The sequence below is a fragment of the Rhopalosiphum padi genome, chromosome 1, assembly GCF_020882245.1.
Source record: "Rhopalosiphum padi isolate XX-2018 chromosome 1, ASM2088224v1, whole genome shotgun sequence".
Classification (NCBI taxonomy): Eukaryota; Metazoa; Arthropoda; class Insecta; order Hemiptera; family Aphididae; genus Rhopalosiphum; species Rhopalosiphum padi.
Window position 1 is genome coordinate 5,445,332 of NC_083597.1, and position 26,051 is coordinate 5,471,382.

The 26,051-nt window shown below is 29.8% G+C and overlaps 1 protein-coding gene across 3 annotated transcripts in view; it reads left to right on the top strand.

Annotated features, from left to right (window-relative positions):
• Positions 1 to 24,722, top strand: part of LOC132918409 (cytoplasmic polyadenylation element-binding protein 2-like) — a 154,368-nt gene extending 129,646 nt beyond the window's left edge. For 2 of the 3 annotated variants that reach the window (XM_060979621.1, XM_060979623.1), the window contains 6 exons: positions 15,652 to 15,846; positions 15,971 to 16,083; positions 17,670 to 17,880; positions 18,103 to 18,284; positions 19,079 to 19,189; positions 19,635 to 24,722. In XM_060979621.1, coding sequence (XP_060835604.1) covers positions 15,652 to 15,846; positions 15,971 to 16,083; positions 17,670 to 17,880; positions 18,103 to 18,284; positions 19,079 to 19,189; positions 19,635 to 19,751 — 929 coding nt within the window. In that variant the 3' untranslated portion in view covers positions 19,752 to 24,722. Of the gene's footprint in view, positions 1 to 15,651; positions 15,847 to 15,970; positions 16,084 to 17,669; positions 17,881 to 18,102; positions 18,285 to 19,078; positions 19,201 to 19,634 lie in introns of all 3 variants that reach the window. The other variant, XM_060979622.1, reaches the window with a different exon arrangement.
• Positions 24,723 to 26,051: the final 1,329 nt, after the last annotated feature.

Genomic DNA, 26,051 nt, shown 5'->3' on the forward strand with positions numbered 1-26,051 from the left:
GTCGTGTATATATCCGTAGACTATATATTTATAAGATATACAGTTGCTGTATGATGATGTGATACTGTGCTACAAAATGCTGTGAAGTCCATCACTCGCATAAAATAACTCTAAAAATGGCATTATTTGCCGTAGATCTGATATTGATTTCGTATAAAAACTTTAAATTAAAATTCTTAATATAAACCATCATCACGGATTTCTATAACGTAGCACCATAGTGTAACTACAACATATATTTATGTTTTTAATACTCATTGCATATATACACATAAGTAAAACATTTGTTCATCAACAGTGTGTAATTGAAACGAAATTAAGTTTACTTAGTTTGTGCGTTAAATCCTGACAATTACCGAGCATGTTACTATTACAGTTGTTATATATATATATATATGTTGTGTGTATGTGTGTGTTATGTTTATTGGTGAGTGATTTATAATAATAATAATAGTAACCAAATCGAACTGGGAAAATGTCTATTTTCAAACCGTAGTATCCGATCGTAAACTAACAATTGCGTTCGGGAATATGTATTATGTAAAATGTAAAGAGAATTAAAGTGAATAAACTATTTGAAAACGTTCTGGGGAAAAAAAAGCAAACACAATATATGTATGTAAATTGTATGTATTTATAATATAATATTGTATACATCCGAAGGTATATTGCGTGATAAAATCACCATCGCGCGCGCTCGATACCGCGGCGATACGAATAACCTATATTTAAAACCTTTTCGTTCGCCGAACACGCGAGCATACCGAATGAGTCGTCTCATAAACATAAACTGGTACGATAAAATTCGCATCGTTTTTCAGTTTTTTTTTTTCATCACCATTATAATATTATTGCAGTTTATGCTGCGTGGAAAAAAATGCGCGCACTGAAGACGCAACAACGAAATTCTAGGGGTAAACATGGACATTGAATAATTTATGATCGATTCATGCAAAACGCGTAACTAGGTCTTCCGTTCGTTAAATTTGCCAATACAAATAAAAGGTTAAGGGTTATAGGTACGCATATAATACATTATATATATATGTATATATGTACTATTATCCTCTAAATGTATTACATAAATTATCGACGATGACGTTAGAAAAAGCACAAATTCCTCTTCTGGGGTCAGAACGATAAACGAATTCACGATGCCATCGAGCTAAGGCCATCTTTTTAGTGGCTCCGATAAAGCTTGCTGGGTACGGCAAAACCAAAAAAAAAAAAGTATACCTATAAATATTATATGTATATATATAGAGAGAGAGATTATATAGGTAGAATGTAAACATGTGCATATATCTTATATGCGATATATTCGCTGTTTGTTTGTCCTGAAAAAAAGTTAATATATTGTAATGTTTCACGTTATTCGTGTTTACGGATATACACGGCTATACAACATCATAATATTATATATACTATTATGTATGACACGCCATAAACGAATGAAAATCATAATAATTATGCCAAATCATTCATGATTAATCGGCCGGTATATCGTCGCTATTCGCTCGTTTCTGCTGATTTTGGTGCATTATTAGTCACTGCTGCTGCCACACGGTATACACTGTATGGTCGTGTATTATAATTATATTACTATATAGAAGGGTGAATGAAAAAAAAAACAAAATAAATAATAGTGTAATGGCGCGTACGCATCCAACCGTTGTTAATTTATTATATCGTCACGCTCATTAGTCGCACGAAAATATTCCCTCGTAAAGCCTTTTATATACAGTATAAACGCGAAGACTCTATTATTGATTATTTAATAATTCCAAAAATATTTTTTTTTTTTTCGAAACGTTTGAACGAATATAGAATATAGGTATTCTTCTAATAATCGCGTATCGTTTATGCTCATTTATATAGAGTTAAGATGAGCTAAGAAGTGAAACGCCAAAAAAGACAAATCACGAGACATCTCTACCACTCAGCTTGTATCTAAACTCTGATTACTGGATGCGATACACGATTGTATGGTAACATTGTCAGTATATGAAATAAAAAATAATGGTTGACTTAAAAAAGTCGACTCACCAAATCAATATAAATAATGTAAGAACTTGATTTTTTTTTTACATGTATCCGACAATATTTTTTGTCGACAAAAAACAAAAAGTAATAAACAGTAACCTAAAAAATAGAGTGTTTTCAATTAATCATTATGTATTTGGAAAGTCTATATATTATTTACAATTCCCTTAACTGTTTGGAACGTTTTGATATCCTATGACAAGACTTACTACCTATAAGTATATCATCGTTTTTTCTCCACCGGGAGGACGAACCACGCAAATACTGTCTGTAAAACTTATGTAAGCTCCGGTGCGATATAGACGAAACAAAAACTACAATATTTAGAAAATCCATGCCGATTTATAATATATATATATATATATATATATATATGCACGTAGTCGAGTCGATTTTAAGTTTAGGGTTTTAAGACTTAACTCTCGACTTTTATGTATGTGTGTGTACGCGTACCTCCTACGACGAAGACGACGGGAGCTTAAAAACCGGAAATTCGGTGGTCCTTTTTAATTCTGTGTGTCTTTACGCGAGCTTTTAAAGTTTTTATTATTTATCGTGTCGTTTATTAAAAAAAAAATAGACTTCAAAAGTGTTTATGTATTTCACGACCGCAATATACAGCGCTCGCAAAACTTGAGAAAATATACATTATTACTACATAAATCAACTGTATTATAATATAATTACAAGTATAACGTATGCGCTTATACACACGTTTAATATAATGTCTATATATCATATATTCATATATGCGCACCGTCAAGTACTTAAAATGCATTTTATAATTTGACTTTTTCGGTCGCGTGTTATAGGTACGAGATTTATGTCAATGATTGCTTTTTGGATTTATATACGAATATGTGTAACAGCATCATCCTAGTGACCGCGATGCCAGGCGATGAGCACAGCTAAATACGCTTATTATTTCTACTTTTCATTTATTTATTATAAATTATCGTTTATTATTATTACCATTAATGTATAACATATATTGTGTGCTATTAGCTCGGTACTCGCGGAGACAAACAAGAAACTATAACAGCGTGATATATGTGTTGATCGCAATGGTATGATGTGTACACATGTTGTGTGTGCTGCGCCGTATATTATATAATGTTGGGTATATATATTATGAAACCCAAAACACTCGATAATGGGTTGTTACTTTTAACTTTTGGGTCTAATTTCTACTGTTTGCAGGCCACTGTCATTAAGAGGGTCCTGTAATAAGAACTGTTTGACCTACATTTTAACTCTTCGTTTTAATACCATTTCAAAACTATTCACTTATATATTAATGTTTCTCGATAACTCGACGGAGTTCGAATGATTTTGTTAGAGCATACAGTATTCATGTAATAATGATATAATATACTATACTATTACTTGTTTATGTAAAAGCGTTCGTTTATCATTTAATTTACAGTAGATATAAATTATCGCATTTTTCATGTAGGTAGTTTGTGTATTAAAACGTTTCGATTTTTAAATAAATGAAACGTTTCAAAAATTGTACGTTTTCAACTGTTATAAGTATTATGTTATTCGAATCACAAACGTACACAATACTACTTTGATTAATGAACTACTACGCGTTTCGTGACTTAAAAATCATATAACTTTATGTATTATTATGTGCGCCTTGACGATCTAATTTGTCAAATGCATATTACCATATGATTAAAATGTTACTCAGATGTAGGTACATTTTTTTGTTCCCGATCATTTTAATATATGTGCACAAAAAACATGTCTGCTTTGATGAACATTTAGCACGTTATCAAAAGAAAACAAAACGAACTATATACACATCATCCCCCATTATCCCCTCCAACCACCACTCGATCTGTGAGTCCAAGAATTTTTGTGTGTGTAGCGGCCATTTTAATGCTTGCAAACCCTGTAATGGCGTCGTTAGTGTCTGAACTTTCACAAACGACGTACCAGCAATTATGCAAATGGGAATGCTGGTACTTAGCGAAGTTTAGGTTGATGTATTATCTCGGATGACAGGAAAAGGAAATACCATCAGCCTCATATAGTGATAATATTTTTATTAATATTGTTTCTAAGTATCCAGCGTATATACACTGCACGGAAGCGCCGCCACCACATATTCATTACTTTTTTTGCTGGCAGAAATAATAACATGTAAATATAAATATTATTAATAATGAGTTGGTATTTAGATGTGATGTTTGCGTTAGAGGGACATTAAATTTTTTTTTTCTATGTACAAAAATGTATAGGTAGAATTTATGTACATTCGTGAGTTTAATAATTTATTAATTTAATGGTGAACGAATCAAACGATAAAATATTTTTTTTTATATGGCGCTTAATTTACCTAATGACAAATAGTGAGGGGCAAATGAAATGTATAATCAATTAAATCACTATTGGCAAAACTTTTTTATTTTAATTAATAGTTTGGTTAATTATCGCATTTTTCATTTTCCCAACGTGTATCCTTAATCGTTCTCGGAATATTTACGATACATAATATATAGTATTATAACCTTGTGCGAGTTCTTTTCAATTCTCTGATAATTTTAGAATTTTTTTTAAAGTTTATTCGTCTGAAAATGGCGTGATCGTTTAATTTTCTTCCGTTTAATATAATATAATCTTCTCTTCTCTGTCGGAAGATTAATGTTTTTTCTTTTAATTATTTCTCGCTAGGCGTCTTTGTAATAGCATAGTAGAGCGCCGCGTGTATATACCTATATATACACTGTTCGATAAAATTAATGTAACCGAATTTCATAAACAGCAGTGAATTGGATTTATGATGGGTCGTTCCGAGTATAAACACCTGAACCTGATCACTAATCATAAAAAAAAAAAATAATAACCATAAGAACAGCAACATTTTCGGCGCGGGTGTGTTTTAAGTACTGGAAGTTTTTTTTTTATTTAACGAAAAGCGCTTTGTTTGGCCGTATTAACAATATTGTCAACATCGGTTAGCACCTGATTTTACAATAGGTACATTATAATATTACATTATTATTATATAGGTACACGAGTTTATAGGAAGGCGAGCAAGTCCGCTATACACCAGGCATTTTAAATACGCATTTTTTCTCCTTATTTGTATATAAAGGTTTGAAAATTGCTCGGCTAAGTTACAGAGTTATAATAATAGCGATAATATCTCATACATACGACACATGCAGAAGACACCTTTATCCGTGGGGTTAAAGATTGTTGTGCTCGATCTTCTCTTGATAGTATGCGCGTTCGGCATTTTCTGTTGGCCCACGCTATTCCTAAAAGACATATATAACAGTTTGACGTTTTTCTCGTACAATAAACAGATAATACTATATAAAAATATTTATGATGCAAGAACACACCATCACCGCGCATAGTCGTTCATGCGAGACTATTATTGTAGCGCGCTCTTTTTTTCACGCGAAACACATTTTTTTTACGATCATTTTTCATGTTTTTGACAAAAACGAAATATTTTTATATGTATACATATTTATATATTATATTGAATGGTTGGTTATTAAAAATTATTTCACTACATATTGTTTGTACCGATTTTATTTATATCATGTATCTTTAATGTATAACCATAACTTATAGTGCTTATTACATTATAGTATATGGAATATCAAAAAGTTCGTTCATCGTTAGGGGTATCTATATGTTCTGCAATATTTGCAACAAGCTGCAATTTTAAAAAAATTAAACGTTTAAAATTACAATTAATTGTTTGTTCAATATTTGATATATTTTAAAACGAAATTTTCAGAAAAAAAGTTATGAACAAATTTCTTTCACAAATTGACCACAAAATGCGATTTAACAAAAATAACCCTGTATATAAAATGTATATTAACATTATATTTGTTGTTGTTTCATTCGCATATTTTATGAAAGTTACCATATCGTTGAACACAATAACTCATGTTAATTAATTTGCCGTTTTTTTTTTTCATTTTAGTTAACCGAGTCTGACATTAATTTATTATGATTTCTATTACGAATAAATTATTGAATGTATACGCATATATAACCATAATAAAACGATAATTTACGATTGTGACACCGTGTCTGCGGTTGATAACGGTTCTAGTGAAAAACTTTTCATTGCGAATTGTTTACCGAACTGTGTGGCAATATTTTTATAGTTATTATTAAAAACGAGAATAATTTTACTGAAATCCTCCGTGGTGTCTTCAAACGTTTTACTGCAAAGGGATTATCCGGGGGATTTCGTAGAAAACTTTTATACAGCAAGTATATCAAAGAAACCGTTGATTGTTATTGCCGAAAAACTACCGACGGTAAAATATATTTTCTCTCCCTTTGTTGTTGAACGATTAAACGACTTTGTGTATAGTAAAAACCAAAACTATTTAAATTAATACTACGCCAAGATCCTCAGAAGCGCACGCCATGCCGTGCGCATATCTTGAAAATAACTCGACCGATCTCTATGACATAATTCTCGAGCGAGTTACGTTCAAGCCGTCTTTGTACTAAAATTTTGTGGTATACCGAAAAAAAATTAAATAAACTTTACCCCAATGGATACGTAATATATTACGGAGTGAAAATTTTTTTTATTTTCTAGATATTCAAAATGTACGTTTTTGATAAAAGATAACTTATCTCGTTTCGATTATGACATGATAACATATTTTCGACGTATATTCATGTATACCAGTGATAATAAACGATAATAATTATTCTAAAAATGAATTTCTATTTGTTACCTTCATGTAACAAATTATTGATAAACTAGTCAACTTAAGATTTCTTTGAAAGATTTAAGTTGATTATTACAATTTTTAAATCTAATTAGATTAACATAAAATTAAATTTCAATCCGTTTTTAGAATTATTATCACTTGTAACTAACTACATAGTTAGGATTTTGGAAATTAGTTTTCATGTCATGAGTGACCCTTTTTTCTACTCCGTGGAAGGGTATATACGTTTCTGACAAGTTAGTCACATGCCGTTACACGGGGGTATGACTTAAAATAGGTATACTTATAGCTGTTTAATGCTCGGTCGACTTTGGGCCACGTGTACACGCCAGTAATGTTATATTTACGTAACGCGCTTATTTTGTTGGTACATATTTTTGTTATTGATAAAATCGATTCTATATATAGGTACTTACCTAAATGTAAACACTATATATTTAGCATATATTCCATAATGTATATACTTTCCCGGAAAAATTAAATGTTTCCATGTAGGTACTTTGTTTTATTGTAATAAGGGAGACCAATATTTTTTAATTTTGTGTTTGAGACAATATATTTTTCTCAACATTTTGTTGTTTTCACGGTATGTTGAACTAGCAATACCTAATATTATGATTCATTATATATACATCAAAATCGATCAAAGCCGAGATGATCCGTCGTTCTGCAAAAATGCGTAATGGGGGGTATAATATCATTATCGCCATTTATACATAATATATTTTACCCTGTCTCTCGACTCGAATCGCTTATGAAAATCCATCAGTATATATTATGCTCTATATGATTGACGATATCTGTTTCATTAATGATGTTTTCGGTAAAAATATTCTGCTGCGGAATATGAAATTTAAACGGTACAATGGTTATACGGTTTAAAAGATAAAACACTTGAACCGTTTAAAAATCCACAGCTATACAAAAGGTGGTCTTCGGTGCTTGAATCTAATTTTTTACGTTTTAATTAGTAATGTACCCATGTTATAATAATATATGGCGAGTATTATTCTTCCGGAAAGTCTTGTGTATGTGTGTGTGTGTGTGTGTGTGTGTGTGTGCGTATGTGTTCGGCACAGGTACTAACGATGCGTTGACATAGTACACACGTTATATATACATCCACACGCGACTTGTGTGTGTGTGTGTGCGTGTGCGCTTGTCTCTGCGCGCGAGAGAGCGAGAGAGAGTGAGCGCGCCGCGAGTGAGAGGGAAAACGATCGTCAGCGGCACGTGCTCCATCACCATCGGGAGGGTGCAGGGGTGTGACGAAGTCGGTGTGGGTGGTGTGGGTTGCCGCGTCAGTGGCAGAGAGTATACATACGCACGTGCGTGTGTCATTGACCTCTGGTGCTACGTCTGGCCGTCGGAGGGGGTGTGCGCGCGCGTGAGTGGGTCACACGCAATACCGTCGTCTTTGACGGCCGCGCGCACGTCGGCGGCGGCGGTAGACTGCTTTTGCGCGAGTGGGTTGGTCGTTGTCGGCGGCCTTTTGCGGTCGGAGGGTGGTAGTGGTGATGGTGGTGGTGGTGGTGGTGGTGGCGAAACGAGACCGGAGACGACCCGATCGGCTGCGCTCTTCCTCTGCATTCCTCTCGCAAGCGCGTGTCTGCCTGCGCTGGCTCACTGCAGCTTCCACAGTCGCCTGCATGTGAATTAGCTTTTTGTAGGAAAAAATAAAATCGGAAGCTTTACGCGATCGTCCCTGTTTGTCTCTCTTCCTCTCTTCTCTCTCTCTCTCTATATATATACGAGGTGATCTATTTAACGCGAAACACTCATTATTTCAGTAAATACTTACGTTTTGAAAATATTTTTGTTACATAATTATTGTATGTCGTTTCAAAAAATATAATCTTTGCTTTATATTAAAATTCTAAGCACGAAGTTTATTAATTATTAGTGTCTTAAGCTTAGACGAGGAGAACATAGTGGAACAGCATTTTACGGAGTATTCCTGTACCACGCTACTCCGGTTTTAATATTTATAACTAATAAACTTCTCGTCTAGATTTTGATTTATATAGATAGAAATACTCTGAATATTATATGCTCTGCCTAAAAATGAAATAAAAGATGCGTGCTTTCAATAAAAAACTGAAACAATAATTAAAAATTAAAGAACGAACATCTCACGTTAAACGGATAACCCGGTGTGCGTATATCTATATCTATTTCTATGTATATTTATTTATACACACATTTAATTATAACACATCAGGTATAACACGTCAGTCGGTTATTTTTTCATCCTTTACGTTATCAGCTGTAAAAAGTGCCTGATAATATGTAATCATTCTTGTATTATTATACATATTTCTTTTTGTGTATATACCTATTATACCACATACCTCATATCTTTTTTATGTTTTTATCGCCTTACCAGTCTGTATATAGGTGCATCGCGTACATGGGTTACATTATTATGCACAAGTTTCGTACACTTGTATCTCGTGAATAAGTGTACAAATAGTGTATGTATATTATGTTTTATTCTACCCTTATGTACGGAATCTGTCCAGCATTTTCTTTTCCCCGATCGTACACTGGTGTACGGCGTGCATAATAATTGTATAATCGTATATAATACTATACAATGTACGCGTTGTACATGGTGGCTACGCGGACTATTGAAATTATATATACCTCTGGCTACAACATTCATGTATATACATATACATATATATATATATATATATATATATTATATATGCAGTGACGCGCTGAGATTATAATCGCAGTTCGTATATTATATTACGTACTCTGCAACGAAACGTGTAAAAATAAATATTACGTTATAATAATTCACTCCACGAACGTACTTAATATTTTATCGGGCAAATACGCGCGTTTTATACTCAACTATATATATTACGCGTCGCTTATTTATATATATATATATATGTTCTGAGTTTGTCTACGGATAGGAGTAATACAAATTCGATTAAAACGTTTGCAGCCGCTGTGTGCGATATTACGTCGTAAAATCTTGAGCTTGAAAAATTCATTACTCCAACGGGTATATATATATATATATACTTACCTACCTATAAATATATATAAAAAAATAACCGCGTTTTAAATTAATCACGTTCAAAATATTATAAAATATATAACGGAATGTCCCTTGACGGTTCACTGCTAATATAAAGTGGTGTTATGTAATGGAGTTTACGTTATTATTACTCACAGTGCTTTAAAATAACACTTATATATATATAATACGACGTATATATATTCGTGGGTCATCTTATATACGAAAATGTATGATATACATTATATATTATAATGATCGTAAGGGGACGTAAGTCGGTATTATATGGATTCAAAATTTTTGAATACACGGTGCGGTCGATTGAATTTGAATCAGTGATGCAGCTACAATTTCTTAGTAGGTACATAAGTGCATTTTGTACTAGGTAATACAATATATTTACATCGGAGATCATAACAATATTATTATTATTTTGTTGTTACCGTATTAAAAATGACTTCGAAATTAATTAGTTCGAACTAAAATTCTATTGTTGAATTGTAAATTGTTATTACGCGTCCACTTATTAAAAACTCTCCGCCTCGACTATATATATGTATATAGATCATTGTTTTAACGTTTAACATTATTCTACTCGAAAATTACATCTACAAAATAAAATAAGCAGTGTGTCTACAATTGTTTTAAAATTGCATTACACTTAAAATAATAATTATTTTTTTCCATAAAAGTAATTAATAGATATTATATAACGCTGTTCAGTGTCAAAAACAGGATTACACATACTTTTACCTCTAAAATCAATAATGATATTTCTGTGTTGATACAATATAATATAGCTAACGGGTACCTATTACGTTTCGAACTGTAACTGTAATATAAATAATATGTTTGTGCATTGATGTCGAAACACTTAATAGTGACCTATTCTATATTGTAGGTACGTTTTAACAAAAAAAAAAAAAATTATTTCGCCGATCTGCTTTTAATTATAATATTTTTATATCATATATAAATATGAATATAATATTAGATTTAATTTATTATCATTGTTATTGGTCAATTTCAATGCATATTGGAAAAGTTGCAGTATACATACGCCCGGAAACAACGCAGCAACTATATAATGTTACTACAGCGATGAACGCATCACGTACATTTAATTTAAAATACTTTGTGAGCAATTCAAATAATAATAATAAATTAAAAAATATATACATATTAGGTACATACTATAGTCCGGTACACTAATTCGCTTTCCATTTTGGGTTCTACTTAAAATATATAATATAATTTCTTAATATAAAATATGATACATTTGTATTTATTAATTACATTAAAAATGTACCTATAGGTTGTTTTATTTAAATGTGTGATAATAACTGATAATGTAATATATAACTTATGATATTAAAATCGGAGACGCGACTAGGCTATTTAAAATAAGATACTCCTGGATGCAACTCGCCTACTGTTAATAATACACTGACAATTATAAACGCATGACCTTAACGGTTGATGCGTAAAACTTGCGACATAAGTATACGGTAGAGAGGAAACCCCTGCTAGAATATGGGTTGGCTGTGAATAAAAGTCCATCGTAGAAAACGTCTTATTTCCCCGTAATGAGTGCGCAGCATTGTAACTCCTGGATATACGGCATTATCCGGCTATATAATATCCGAACCGGAAGCAATCGTTTTCGTAGTATATAATAAACTTTTTTCTTTCTTTTAAATTTTTTCCACGCGCTACTGACGCTTCCATGCTGCCGCCACTGCTGCTGACCTGGCATTGTATGGTGTTTTTTTTTTTTTTATAATAAAAGAATCTTTTGAAGACATTTTTGTCCTTCCGCTGCGTCGATAATAATGCGGATGCGAGACGAAAAAAAGAACTAATTCCGTCTTAATGAAATAATAAATATTTATTGTGAAATATTTACTTCGAGTTCAATCTGAACGTAAATAAAGAACAATTTTGACCTTTTTCTTTAAGTAGGTTTTAATTTTAGGTATGTATACAGTATATACCTATAAATAAGATAATATTTTTATATATTCTATTTTTATTGCTTTTTATTTATTTTTTTTAATGAAATAATTAACATTTTTTTTAACCGTTATAGAACTAGGCAATTGCAAACATTGTATATCGAGCATTTAATTGTCTTCTTGTAATATAATGTATATATACATAAAATATATTTATTTATTTATTTTATCTTTTATGGAATAATAATTTTGCACTATCATAAATGTTTAGATTTTTTTCCCCTTTATTATCAATTTTTTTTTTATGTAAGGACCCTCAAAACAACTCGTGAAGATTGTGTATACCTTCTGCTTACTGTATAATGTATATTAAAGTGTAAAGTATCGAACGCATTGGAATACAATTCCTCGAAAGTATTCGAATGGGATTTGAAAATGAAAATTATTTCTGAACATTATGTAACATCTGTCTGGGACATGGTTTACATATTGTACAAATAATGTATACTATATATATATATATAGTCGTACTTTATGTGTAGTTTTTTCGGTTTGGTTATATTGCGAAAATATAAAGCGCTTAAATGCCGTATGCGCACAATCTATAATGACCCGGTTCGCACGTTATCATTGTAACGTAAAACATTGGTAAACAGATGAGTGTAATGCACTGTGATGTGTCACGTATTTACATATTATATTACTATACTTTATATTATCGAGCCTCGAAATGAAATGGTTTTTCGTTTTTATTTTTACTTTTTGTATGAGTATAAGTATAGAAGGAGATAGGTATATATATATTTTTTAATTGTGGTGAAAATATGATTGTACACATTTATATATTTCGTGTAAGACACAAAAGAAATCTCTAACTAGATAAAATTATAGGTTATTAGATATGTAATTAAAATATTATACTGCAGCGGTAGTAGTCAGCCACATCAACAGTTGTGCTCCTCTGAATTCCATGCCTAATGCCTATATTATAAGTACGAAAAATTACATCATCAAACCCGATATACTCACGTAAAATACAATGCACAATACGAGTACAACATAAAATATATATAGTATATATTACAATGAGTGGGATTCACTTTAAGATGTATAAAAATTTCGAAATCGATTTAAGCGAAAGTTTACGATTTAAAATTCAAATATACGGTCCTTTTGTGTGCAGCGCGTATAGAATGGATGTAGATAGAGCAGAAGACGCTCGCCAAAGAGAATTTAAAATCATCGTCAAAAACACCCGTCAAAACGATTTAACACTTTAAAAGGTAAAAAAAAAACCTGAGGCGACATTGTGGACTCGGGCCAAGGGTCGTATATATATATATATATATATAAATAATAAATATATAGATAGATAGAAAGAAAGAAAGAAACAGAGAGAGAAGATTTGTGTACGTCGCGAAATTCCGTATAAGAGACCGCAGGTAAACATTTATAGTAGTCTGAGCTTTGTGTGTATTTATATGCAGAAAAGGGGTAACCGTGTTCTCTCATTTTTTTTTTCTATGTTAGCCTTATATGAATAACACGGTGACCTGCGCTGTATTATTTCACGTTGAAAGTAGGTATATCATAATATCATAAGGCGACCGAACGATCGTAGTAGGACACAAGCACTATTAATACCCATATGTGCATAATTATTCTTCTGCCATCCGTTAAATTAAAGCACACTGCAGAACAAAAGCTGACTCTATATTCATTTGAATATTTTTTTTCAAATGACAATATATATATCGTATTCCATCTAAACTTGAATAATTACGCAATAGTAATTTACCCGTTATTATTATTATTATTACTGAGATAGAGGCGAGTCACTTATAATATTAAATTAAATTAAACATAAATCTGTTGGGTCGACTTTAATCAAGTAATTAATCAAGTATCAAAATAAAATGTACGCATAAAATACACGAAATCAATATAAATAATGCGTACGTGGTAACGGCATGCCGTAAGCGTAGTGGAAGTAACAGTGTGCCAAATGATGATTAAAATGCGTGCGTAGTATATAGTTTTGACGTATTTCTTATTACTCGATTGTGGGGTGTGCCGTGCCGCCGTCATGGCTTAAGTGAATTGTACGCAGTGGCGTATCTATATGTGCAAGCACTATAATATAGCAGTGACACATTTTGAGGGGTGGCAACATTTTTAGTGTAGTTTTTTTCTTTATCGTTGATATTGAATTGTGGTTGATTATTATAATGTTATTATTCGTGAAAACGTTCCCCATATTGTACATTGTAATCATCAGAAGATTCGTTTTTAATCTTGGACAACATTAAAACAGAAACTATAATAACAGTATATTATTATTGTCAGCTCTCGTCGTCGGCGGTTTTACGAATATTTCCACCGTTTCACTGACTGTTATCTAAAAAAAAATTGTTTTGTATGACTAATGATAATATCCGAGTTGTTATTGTCGCAGAATTCAAAGTATTATTTTGGATAGCTATAATATTATAGTCCTCCTCAAGCTGTAAACAAGTAAATATGCGGCCGGATTATAATCCAGAAATTAAAATCATAAAACCTCTAATAAATTAACTAAACATAACTATTCCAAAACAAGCCTTCTATTTTCTACGTAGTCAGGACACGTGTTACGAGTTTAATCCGGACTTCAACTCGAGTCTTGTCGAATATAGTGTTCTATACATATTGTCTTAACGGTACCTATTTGTATACCAACTGGAGTAGCAGCGCATACGTAAGACGATCATTAATAAAATTATACGGTTCGTCGTATATTGATTTTGTGGCAATATCATATTTTTCGTCGCGATACGTATATATATGTGTATATTTTATACACGTCATCTCTCACTCGTCACACTATTCCGCCAGCTCTGCTGTGAAGAGGTTGACGAGGAATATACATATACTATTATATATATTTAGGACCAACCGCATTGTTGTACCAATATATGTATATATATATATTATATACAATATACATATATGAATGAATGATATCCCGTCTTCGTCGTCCTCATAATATATCCCTTATACTCTGTCCTTGAGACCTGTCAACATCCGAATCCACGTAATGTATTCCTATTCTCCGCGCACTGCGTCGTATATATGAGCGCGAAAAGAGAAAAATATCGCTTGATCCTTCGCACGTTGTTGAATGACGTCGGGTGTATCATTAATATTTTCTATTTGAACTTTTTCCCGGGGGAGGGGACGACACCCCCAAAAGTCTCGCATAGAAAACTACGACAACTCTATAAATATTATATTTTATAGGTATTATATTATGTCATATTATATACCGTTATATAGCTAAAGGTGTGGGTATATAATATTATATATCCTAAAGGTAAATATTCCACCGCGCGTACCCGTGTGCTGTGCGAATGAAATTCCGTGCTCCGATACGTCTTGTATATACGTTTAGTCGAGGGTTAGTATATATTTTTAAGTATATATATTATATATATTTTATATACACTTTCCTATAATACTATTGTGCGCTTTTGATATGTATAGCAATATAATACGTCGTTTCCTTCATCATTGAGCTAATAATTGGATCACATTTTCTATCTCGTTGCGCTTACGAAAATACTTTTATGAATTCATGTGTGCGCGTATAAGTATTTATATATTATATACAGTTCTCACGGAGATTAGTGTTATATATATGCACGCCCCCCCCCTCTCAATTCGTACACTACTGCAATGTAGGTATAGGCACATCGTATATCCGACAAACAGATTGCTCTTATAATCGTAAAACGTCCCGTTTTTTTTTTTTTTTTTATGTCCAGCATAATTGTTTACTAACTACGTATACGTAATTTATTATACGTGAACGTATGCGTGTACGAAATGTAATCAATATTTTCGTTTCCAGGTAAATCGCCTTTCTTTCAAACACTCGAAGATCAAACGGGATTGTTGGACGACCCTGGTTCGCATTTGATCGATACATCCGTGCAAGCTCTGACATCGCCATCTCGGTCATCGCCCCACAGTCAAGGATCGGAAAGCAGCGAAAGGTTTTCCAGGAAAGTGTTTGTAGGCGGTTTGCCACCCGATATCGACGAAGGTTCGTTTAAACGTAGTTCATACCTTGCCACCAATTTTTAAAAATTAAATTTGTATTTAATTGGATTTTTATTTCAATATTTTTGTCGATAAAAGCTAATTTGCGTTTTACATTTATTTTCTAGATGAAATCACGGCTAGTTTCCGCAGATTCGGTCAACTGGTGGTCGACTGGCCTCACAAAGCTGAGAGCAAGTCTTATTTTCCGCCAAAAGGATACGCTTTTCTTTTATTTCAGGTATTTATTGTATTTAATCAAATATTTAATACAAGTATTCTAAAAACGCACTCTTTGATTATTTCCTTAACGTATTTCTAATATATTGTTTTTCAAACTACTAACTAGAATAATTTATCTGATTTTTAAGTCTTAAGTCGTGTTCATAATATTCTAATTTAACGTAATTGTTATAATTTACAATCGATAAAATTTCAAAATAAGATTATAAAACATATTAAATAGACCACCTGAAAAACAGAAAAACCTTTCCGTCACTTAACAGATTAAATGTAATTTAATAAATTATATTATATTTTAGTTATATAATAAATATTATAATACTATATTTAACTGTTTAGACTATGGTTCATCTGAACTAAATGGTATTAAATTAATGAATGTATAAAGATGAGAATCGTCTCACAAGAATAATAATTATTTTTTACTTTAAATTAACCTTAAGAAAATCTTATTTACGGTTGTTGAATGACATACGCATATAATAAGATAATTGTATGGAATATTAATTTGACAGTTATTGATACCCGTCTACTCGTATAAACAATCTATTGTTAAGAAGAAATACTTGATTATTTATTTATCAGCAGTGTATAAAATCTAATTAATTATTAGTTTTATTCAATAATTTATAAATTTCTCTTGGATATCAATACGTTTTTTGAAGATATCGTTTTTATTGTAATTCTTATATGTATTACACAAAATTAGACTCATGACCTTAATTTTAAAAAATATGAAGTTCTTGTTTTTAAACTTTGTACTTATTTTTAAACTTTTTAATGTTTCTTACTCTCACTATAAAGTCTATATAACTTATAAAATAGGCTGTTTTAACCATCGTCGTACAAGGTAAATGTTGCAATATATCTTAAATTATTTTACAAGTACTTAACAAACCAACAAAATTGACCTATAAAAGTTTTTTAAAATTATAAAAACAAGATTAATATAAGTCAAAAGTATATGGAAAAAAAATGTTTTTAAAATAAAAATTAAATATCAACTCTTGATTATAATTATAACGTATTCGTTAAAGTTAAATTAAATTTAAATTTTGATTCTCTTAAATTGTATATGTGAATAATTAAGAAGTCTGTCCCTACGGAAAAAGTTACTTTAAAATCTCATTTATGTTGTATTATTGAATTAAATAAAAAAAAAAAAAAATTAATTAAACAAACAAACAAATAAACTCGTTGATTAATTATTTTTTAAAAACTTGAAGGTGTTTAAAAAAAAAAAATCCTCGTTTCCCTCTTCTCCGTTTATATATTTGATTCGTTTTGTGTTTGTGTGTGTGTTTAAATTATTTGGCCAACTGCCAATTGGCCCAATACTTAAATTTTCCCGCCCGTTTCACGGCCATACTAAAAATACAACGAAAGGAAAAAGTGGCAGAGAGATATATGGTTTTTGTGTTAATATTTTTTTGCAAAACGGCAAATTTCAATATATCATGGCATAGTATATATAGTATATAGTTATACTGTATCATCGTCGTATATTACATTATATACTTACCTATCAGCTATACCTATAACAATTGTTCGTTTGGATATTTCTTACGCGAAATATTTCTGCAGGACGAGTCTTCGGTACAGCAATTGATCGATGCATGCATTCAGGATGACGACAAATTATACTTGTGCGTGTCTTCGCCGACCATCAAAGACAAACCAGTGCAAATTAGGCCTTGGCGTCTTTCCGATGCTGATTTTGTGTTGGACGCATCCATGCCGTTAGATCCCCGAAAAACTGTGTTCGTGGGTGGCGTACCCAGACCGTTGAAAGCCGGTAAGTTTTGATACAAAATAAACACTGAAGAAATATTACTACTTTAAATAAATATATAATATATAATATATGTAATATTATATTATTTTATCACGACGCATACGAAAAATTTGAAATTGTGTAACACCACACTCGATCCCTATTATTTTAGTATTACCCTATGTATGCGGTTCACAATTAGTTTTTTTTTTTTTTTTGACACTATCATATTTTTATTTCTAGTCGAATTGGCTATGATTATGGACAGATTGTACGGTGGAGTGTGTTATGCTGGTATAGATACCGATCCAGAGCTTAAGTATCCGAAAGGAGCTGGCCGAGTAGCGTTTAGCAACCAACAGAGCTATATTGCCGCTATTAGCGCCCGTTTCGTACAGCTCCAGCATGGAGATATCGACAAGAGAGTGAGTATTGTTTCCATCCTATGGATAGCGCAACGCGTAGAACAAATTTACTAAATAAGAGGTTAGGTTAGGTTTTGAGGTGTTCCGAACCGCGATTGTCGCTTGAAATTAAAATGAATTATATACTGTAATTGGGTTGGTGCAAAGTTTAATGTCGTCCTACTATACAATATGTCCCCAGAGCAGCGTCATGGTTGTTACTTTGAATTTTTATCAAGTGTAACATATACGTATTAAAATTAAATAATTTAAATTTCTACTGCAATATAAACTATCGACGTTGTGAGAAAAATATACACTTAGTTATAATAATTAATATATATCATATTCTACTATTTGGACTATAGCATAGTCACCTGCTTAACAACTAAACCTACCACGCAGTGGGGTGAAACTTCTCCGGTCTACTTCTGGTATAGCGTGTACCCAATGGTCTGTTGTAGATCGATTATGAGTCAGGGGTTGGTAATCTAAATGTTTTAATATACAGCGAAACGGAAAACACATCATATTGATTAACTTATTAGATGTTTCTTCTAACATTATTATTATTCGTATAACACTGTTATAAATACTTAAAGAAAGCCAAGACCTAAATCATAAAAGGAACAAGAGTCCCGCCCATCATGTACACCCTCAAATACGCCACAGTTAAAGATCTTTGCAGGTACCCTGTTCAGTATTACATATATATCTATGATATTAATTTGCGTGGTTTCCCACCTTTACTATCGTCGTAACTGTTATCTAACGATTTTATTTACTTGGTTATTAATATACATGATTTTGCCAAGGTTGAAGTTAAACCGTACGTACTTGATGATCAGATGTGCGACGAGTGCCAAGGACAAAGATGTGGTGGCAAGTTCGCACCATTCTTTTGCGCCAACGTCACTTGTTTACAAGTAAGCGAGCCGTGAGTCAAAATAATTCTATTAGTTTGGTATTATTATTTTGATTTTGGTTTGATTTGTTAAATTTATTTTATACATACATATATATATATATACACATGTATTCATATAAAGTTTGGAAGTGTAAATTTCAAAACGATTTGAAGACATTAATTAAACTTTTCAAACTTTTAAAACGTTTTGTAAGTTATTAAGCCCCGTACTGTACCGTGTTAAGAACATCAAAATTAATATTTTAAATGTATATAGAATATATTTAATTTATATACGTCAAGGTATAATTATTTTTCTTTTCATATATATTTAAATTTTTATTTTACATTACATTATTGAACATTATTTATTATAATTTATAATATAATATGGTCAACTCTATTCGGAATTTTAAGATTCATACGAGTAATTTTAATTCTTAAAAAAATGCATATGTTTTCAGTACTATTGCGAACTATGCTGGGCAACGATCCACTCAAGACCGGGCCGGGAATTTCACAAGCCGTTAGTTAAAGAAGGCGCAGAACGTCCAAGAACTGTGCCATTCCGTTGGTCATAACGTAAGATTCCAAAACGAGTAGTCACATTTTATTAATCCACTTATTTGTTTTGTTTTTTTTATTTTATTTTATTATTCTTACGCATGTTTATACAAATGATATAAAAAAATTTTTAATGTTTTTGAATAGTCTTTTTAAAATCTGTCGTTTTTTAATGCGAGAACTGTTTTTTACAATTTTTTTTAATCTACCTTTATTACACAATTAAGCCTTTACTGACTTAGGGAAATTGATGGTTTTTTTTTTTTTATTGTAATTATTCTTTAGGACTATTTAAATAATTCAGGGTAAACACAATGGATAGGGCTCTTTACACCGAGCAAAAACGAATTGTATTAGTACTACAAACGAATTGTATTAGTACTACACAAACCTTCCAAAGAACTTAGATTTGTTTCGTTAGAACTATTTTTCATTTTATTTTTATTGTTTTTCAACTGTTGGTTTTTCTCTTTATACTTAGATAATATGCAACTTCCAAAAATATTTTATTTTATTTTTTTGTTTAATAACCTAACTTAAGAGTTTTGTTTTTATTTTATTTTAAAGTTTATTATTTTTAGACAAATTGTTTCGACTACTGCCACCTTTTTATCATACATTTTTATAGATATTGTTTTAATTTTGTTTTTTTTTTTTTGTTTTGATAAAATGGTTTTTTTATATACACATTTAATATATATATATAATAATATATTATATGTATATATACATATATACATATTTATATATAAAATATATAAATAAATTAAATATTGACATTATTAATTTGCAAGTTAAATCAGTTTGGTATGTAAACCTTTTATTTTCCCATGATTTTTGTTCTTAATATTATCTTATTATTAATTATTTATATTTTTGGGGGCAATATTGTATAGAATAACCAATATATCTAATCGATATTGCGGACGTGGACCACAGGTGTTACCTATAGCAATCGAAACTCTTTAATAAATTAATTAATTATCAATGTGCAATGTTTCGTAAATTAAATGTATGCATGCATCCATGCAAACAATAGGTGTGCCCTTTTCCTGGTTTTTCGCCTAAGTTTTAAATTACAATATGAAATAAAAAGAATACGATATTAAATATATTTTTCTACTTCTTTTTTATATTTTTTAGGCAGCTTCGTTACGTCTTAGCCTAGTTACCAATTCTAAAACGTTAAAAGTTAAAAATAAGAAGAAAATAATATTTAAAACTACACAAAACTGAAAACTGGTGTTTTCTCATCAAAATTTGTATTACCTTTTTTTAAATAAAAAAAAAATGAATAACGTTTGTTGAATGTTATTTAGTTTCAAAAGTTTTTAATGTTTCGTTATTTGTTTTTTGATATTGATAGTATTTAGTTTTTAAAAACCTACCTTTATTTTTTATAATAATTCTCTATATTTTTAATATACTCTACTATACCCTTAGGAACCCGATCGGTTTTATAAAATACCTCAATTTTTGAGGCATGCTTGACGCAGGTCTTCTGCCCCTTTACCCCTTATTTTTCCATTGAAATTGACAATGTTCCGGAAGTTTAAAATTATCAATGATTTAAAAAAATATATTAACTGTAATATAAGGTTTTAATAAATTGTCTTTGAATTACTAATATTTTTGAATTGGTCGGTAGCATTTGTATGTATGTTCTAAAAATAATTAGATAGAAATGTTTTCAAAGTCCTTTGGTCACTGTTAAATTATCTCCAGTTGTGTTCCGAATGATTATGTATCATTTATACGTAAATGTCTCGTGCTGTTCATTATGTATACGTCACATTAGTATCAAGTTTGAATTTATCAAATCATATCAATAATTGATGTTAAGCAAACAATTAATATAAAAATTCGAAGGCATTCTACCTTTTAACATTTGACATCAGTGCTACCGATTTAACCGACATACAATATAACAATATCACAGTATTTAACAATTATTTGGCCCTCCTTTTCCTTTACATCGTACCTCAGTTTTCATTGTCATTTGATTTGGTAACGTTAAGCTGAGAAGATAAAATCAAAAAACAAGCAATTTAAATACATTGTACTTAAGTTAAAATATATACTATACATTTTTCAATAAAAATAAAAAAAGATAATAAATAATAAAATAATAATACATTTTTAAGAATGGTGATTTATACTATAATAATAGATGATACTGCGTTTTCTTGCACTTGATTTAGAGAGTAATGATAAATTTCACTATGTACATAAGAAAAAACAAAATAATTATGGTTTAGGCAAATTGTTGTGTTTTCTTTTTTTGGGGGAAAAATTTAGTGTAATTTTTATTATGAATCGATAAGTTTTTTAATCGCACCTAAAATATATAAATTATTTATAGCGAATTTTTTCATTATATACATTAGGTTTATTGATAATATGTAAAAAAAAAAAATTTTTAAAAAAAAAAACAAAAAAAAATAATTTTTAAAATATTTTGGCAGTCAGATTTTACTAGTTTCTAGTCAAATTATCATTAGCCCATTATGTTCCTAAGCACAGGAGCCATATTTAATAATACAAATATTAAAAGTAGATAATTATTTTTCTTTTCTTTTCTATTGCTCATTACTATAACAATTAAACAATTTTAACAGTAAAGATTTTCCACTTTTAAAATAATAATTTTTCTTTTTATGCTGACAAACTGATATTTTATATATTATTAAAATTAAAATTACAAATATTATTCAAAATTAGATTTAGTTATTTTGAGATAACAAAAATAAATAAATAGTTGTATTTTTTTTAAACTTTTTTGTCTATTAAATGCTAAGAAAAAAAAGCATTATACTTTAAGTGTTCATCGGTGTTTATATAATATAATAATGTCTGTTTGTCATTTAGTGTTTTGGCTTGTGTGGTTTTTGCGGTAGGGAAATAATTTTAATTTTTCTTTAAAAATAATACAATCTTTTATAATTTTATTACAAATTTTAATATTATGTAATTACTTGTTTTTATTTCGCTGGCCATTCTGACATACATGTATTTGGCTGTGATACAGTATTTTGTACATCTTTTATTTTTTAACTGCGTAATGCTCGTTTAATTGAATTGTTGACTCGTTTATCTTTTCTTTTACTCTTTTTATGGGATGAAAATGGCTATATATATTTTTCTTTTTCTTTTTTTTTTCATGTAAATTTATAATAATTACAATAACTTGTCCGGTTTTCTGTAAGGGTCGGTTACCACTTAATATATTTCGTTTTTTATTTCTTAATAGTGCAATTACTTCTCTGTGTAAATAAATTGTTTTGTTTTTCCCATAATTTTTTTAATTGATCAATAATCTTAAGTTTTATTATTCTCGTTCCTCTTACAGTTCGAATGATGATGATAATAATAATAATAATAATTGAAACTTGTACCTATACGGTTTTTTATTTCCTATGGCTCAATATTTTCTTCCATACAAATGATTTATTAAATAAGCTATTTGCTGCAAGCCAAACGCATATTTAATTTAACGGTTAAAAATTTATAAAACATAGGTAATCCCACTTTTTCATTAATCATTACAACATTGTAATCAAAAAATAATCATTCTTCGAGTTCATGTTTTAGTTTTGTTATTTAATTAGTTTTAGTATTATGACTATTATTGTTTTTTTTTTTTTCAAAACATCAAATATAATAATAACCATTTATGTTATTTATTTTATAAACTGTTTGACAAACTTTAGTAAAATTTATTGTATAATTTGTTTAACTAATATTTTACCACAATTTGTTATAAACAACGATTACCATTGTGCTGTTGTTGTAGGATCTATAAGCTAATAATTATTGTGTTTTTTGAACAGATATTTTATTTCTGTAAAATCCAAATACACACACATATTCAGAAATTTGTTATATAATTTTTTCTTTTATATTTAAATAGGCAGGACTGTGATATGATCAATAAGAATGATTGTAAAAACAGATACCTATATGTTTGGTTTGTTTATTATTTTCTTTATGGTCTAATTAATTATGTAAAACGTTTTTAAATAATGTCGATCGTATTGATCTCTTGTCCAGAAAAATAAAAAAAGTAACTTACATCTTGTTAAAAATAAAAATAAAATAAAAAAATGTTAAATTGTTTTTGGTTTTTATTTTATTAGTTGGTTTTTTTTTTTATTTACCTGGGATTTTTATTTATTATTATTATATTCATACATCATTTATATTTATTTTTTTTTTGACAACTTTTATCTAGCGTTTTTTAGTTTGTTTTATTAATTTATTTTATTTATTTATTTTTATTTTGTTTTTTATGTATGCAATATAAAATACATATTTTAATTTCAAAGACACAAAATATAATATCATATTGCCAGCTGGAAGGGAAAGTGAGACTTGAGTTCAATAATTTTGCTTTTTGTTAACTTTATATTAAAAAAAAAAAAATTAAAATAAACGTAATTACCTAATTATTTACTATAATAGAGATGGAAAATAAATGATAAAATATTCTTTTGTAGTATACCTAGTTTAGATAAATGCTAAAAAAAAAAAATAGCCTATGCTAAATATATTATTTGTGTGCATTTTTTTCATCACTCCTATTTTTTATGAATTTTGTACGTTTTTCTAATATATATTTTTTTTTTGTATACTACGTATTTTTTAAATGTAGTAATGTTGGACAAATCTATTATAAAATATTAACACTTTTTTACCCAAATACCCTAAATCAAATTTTTCTTGAGAAAAAAATTATGATTATTTCATTTTAATGTTTAAGAAAAGATTTGTCTGTCTTTATTATTTTATTTTAATAATATATATAAATATATTATATAACATGTATAACACACAGTGTCCAACTTGCTTTTCCCGGTAACTTGCCCCGATGTTTCGATTGGGTCAATTTATTATGGTTTTGTTTTTGTTTTTATTTTTATTTTTTGTTTTGTTTTGTAAAATCATTATAATAATGTATATCCATATAATAAAAAAAAATTACAATATTATCTTTTGTTGTTTTTATTTAATTTTGTCGCATTGTAACGACAGTCGTTTTACATATTTCCGTGTTACAATATTAATTATCAACTACTGTTTCAGTAGCAAACAGGTGCCGACTGCTGCAATGGTTCACAGTATTGTTTACATAATAATCATCACGATTAACGCTGTTTTATAACAAACTGTTGTCGAAGTATTTTTTTTCATATATATATATATAGTTATACCTAAAAGAGCAATTAGGTTTGCAAAAAATTCGTGTGATTCGGGTAAGTATAACGTTGAGTGTCTATACTTCGAATGGTCCGGAGATCGTCATCCATTGGCCAGTCACTGAAATTAATCAAAAATATATTCCGATATATCATGTAGGTATATAATATAGGAAAACACTGCTTTCAATATGTGTAACGGCATAAAAAACATAAACTACTAACGTACACAAACAATCATAACGTAAATACTACCTACGTAATCGTGTTATGCCCAAACTATACACAATATAGAACAGCAAGTATAATAACCATAAAACGTTTAGCAGACAATCACAAAAATGTATTATATCTCTCAAGTATTACTAGGAAGGTATCCATAGAAAATGGCTCCATTCGATTTAAAATCAACCTAAGCAAACTCCAATAAAATACAGAATATAATAAAAATATATTCCAAGGAAAATGTTTATTTTAAATTATTTATGCAAAGTTTTGATATAACCATAATATTGCACGTATACGAAATACTAAAAACACGTTTTATTTTTCATGAATAATTATTTTTGAACTATAGACTGATAGGTATGCGACTAATAATTGAGAAACGTAAAATGTAATTTTATTTTAATTTTAAAAGTGGTATGATAAACTAAGTGTTGCAACGTTGTGGCACATTTAGTCACAATCCAGGGGCGGACTGGCTCCTTCAGAGCGGCCCGGGAATTTTTTTTCAAGCGGCCCATCGCCCATAAACCATTGTCTAAGGTCTTTTCGACGGCGTTGCCGGAACTACTTAATCATTATATTGACATATTGTCTAAGGCCTAATCTAATACACTATTACAGCACTTACGTTTGAAATACCAGACATTTTCTCAGTTGAATATTTAAATTATAATTAATACTAACAGAAGATAAATAAAACATTTTAGAAATACATGGTAATGATTATTTATTAGCTCAAGGAATTAATAATTTATGGAGTGTTTTGCTTTTTTGGGCTAAACGGTCTATAACAATTTGGTATGGTATATCACTTAAAATACTTTTTTCTGTAGCCATTAAAACAAAAGCTTCTAGGTTGTCCTGTGTCATACTGTTCCTATAAACGGTTTTCAC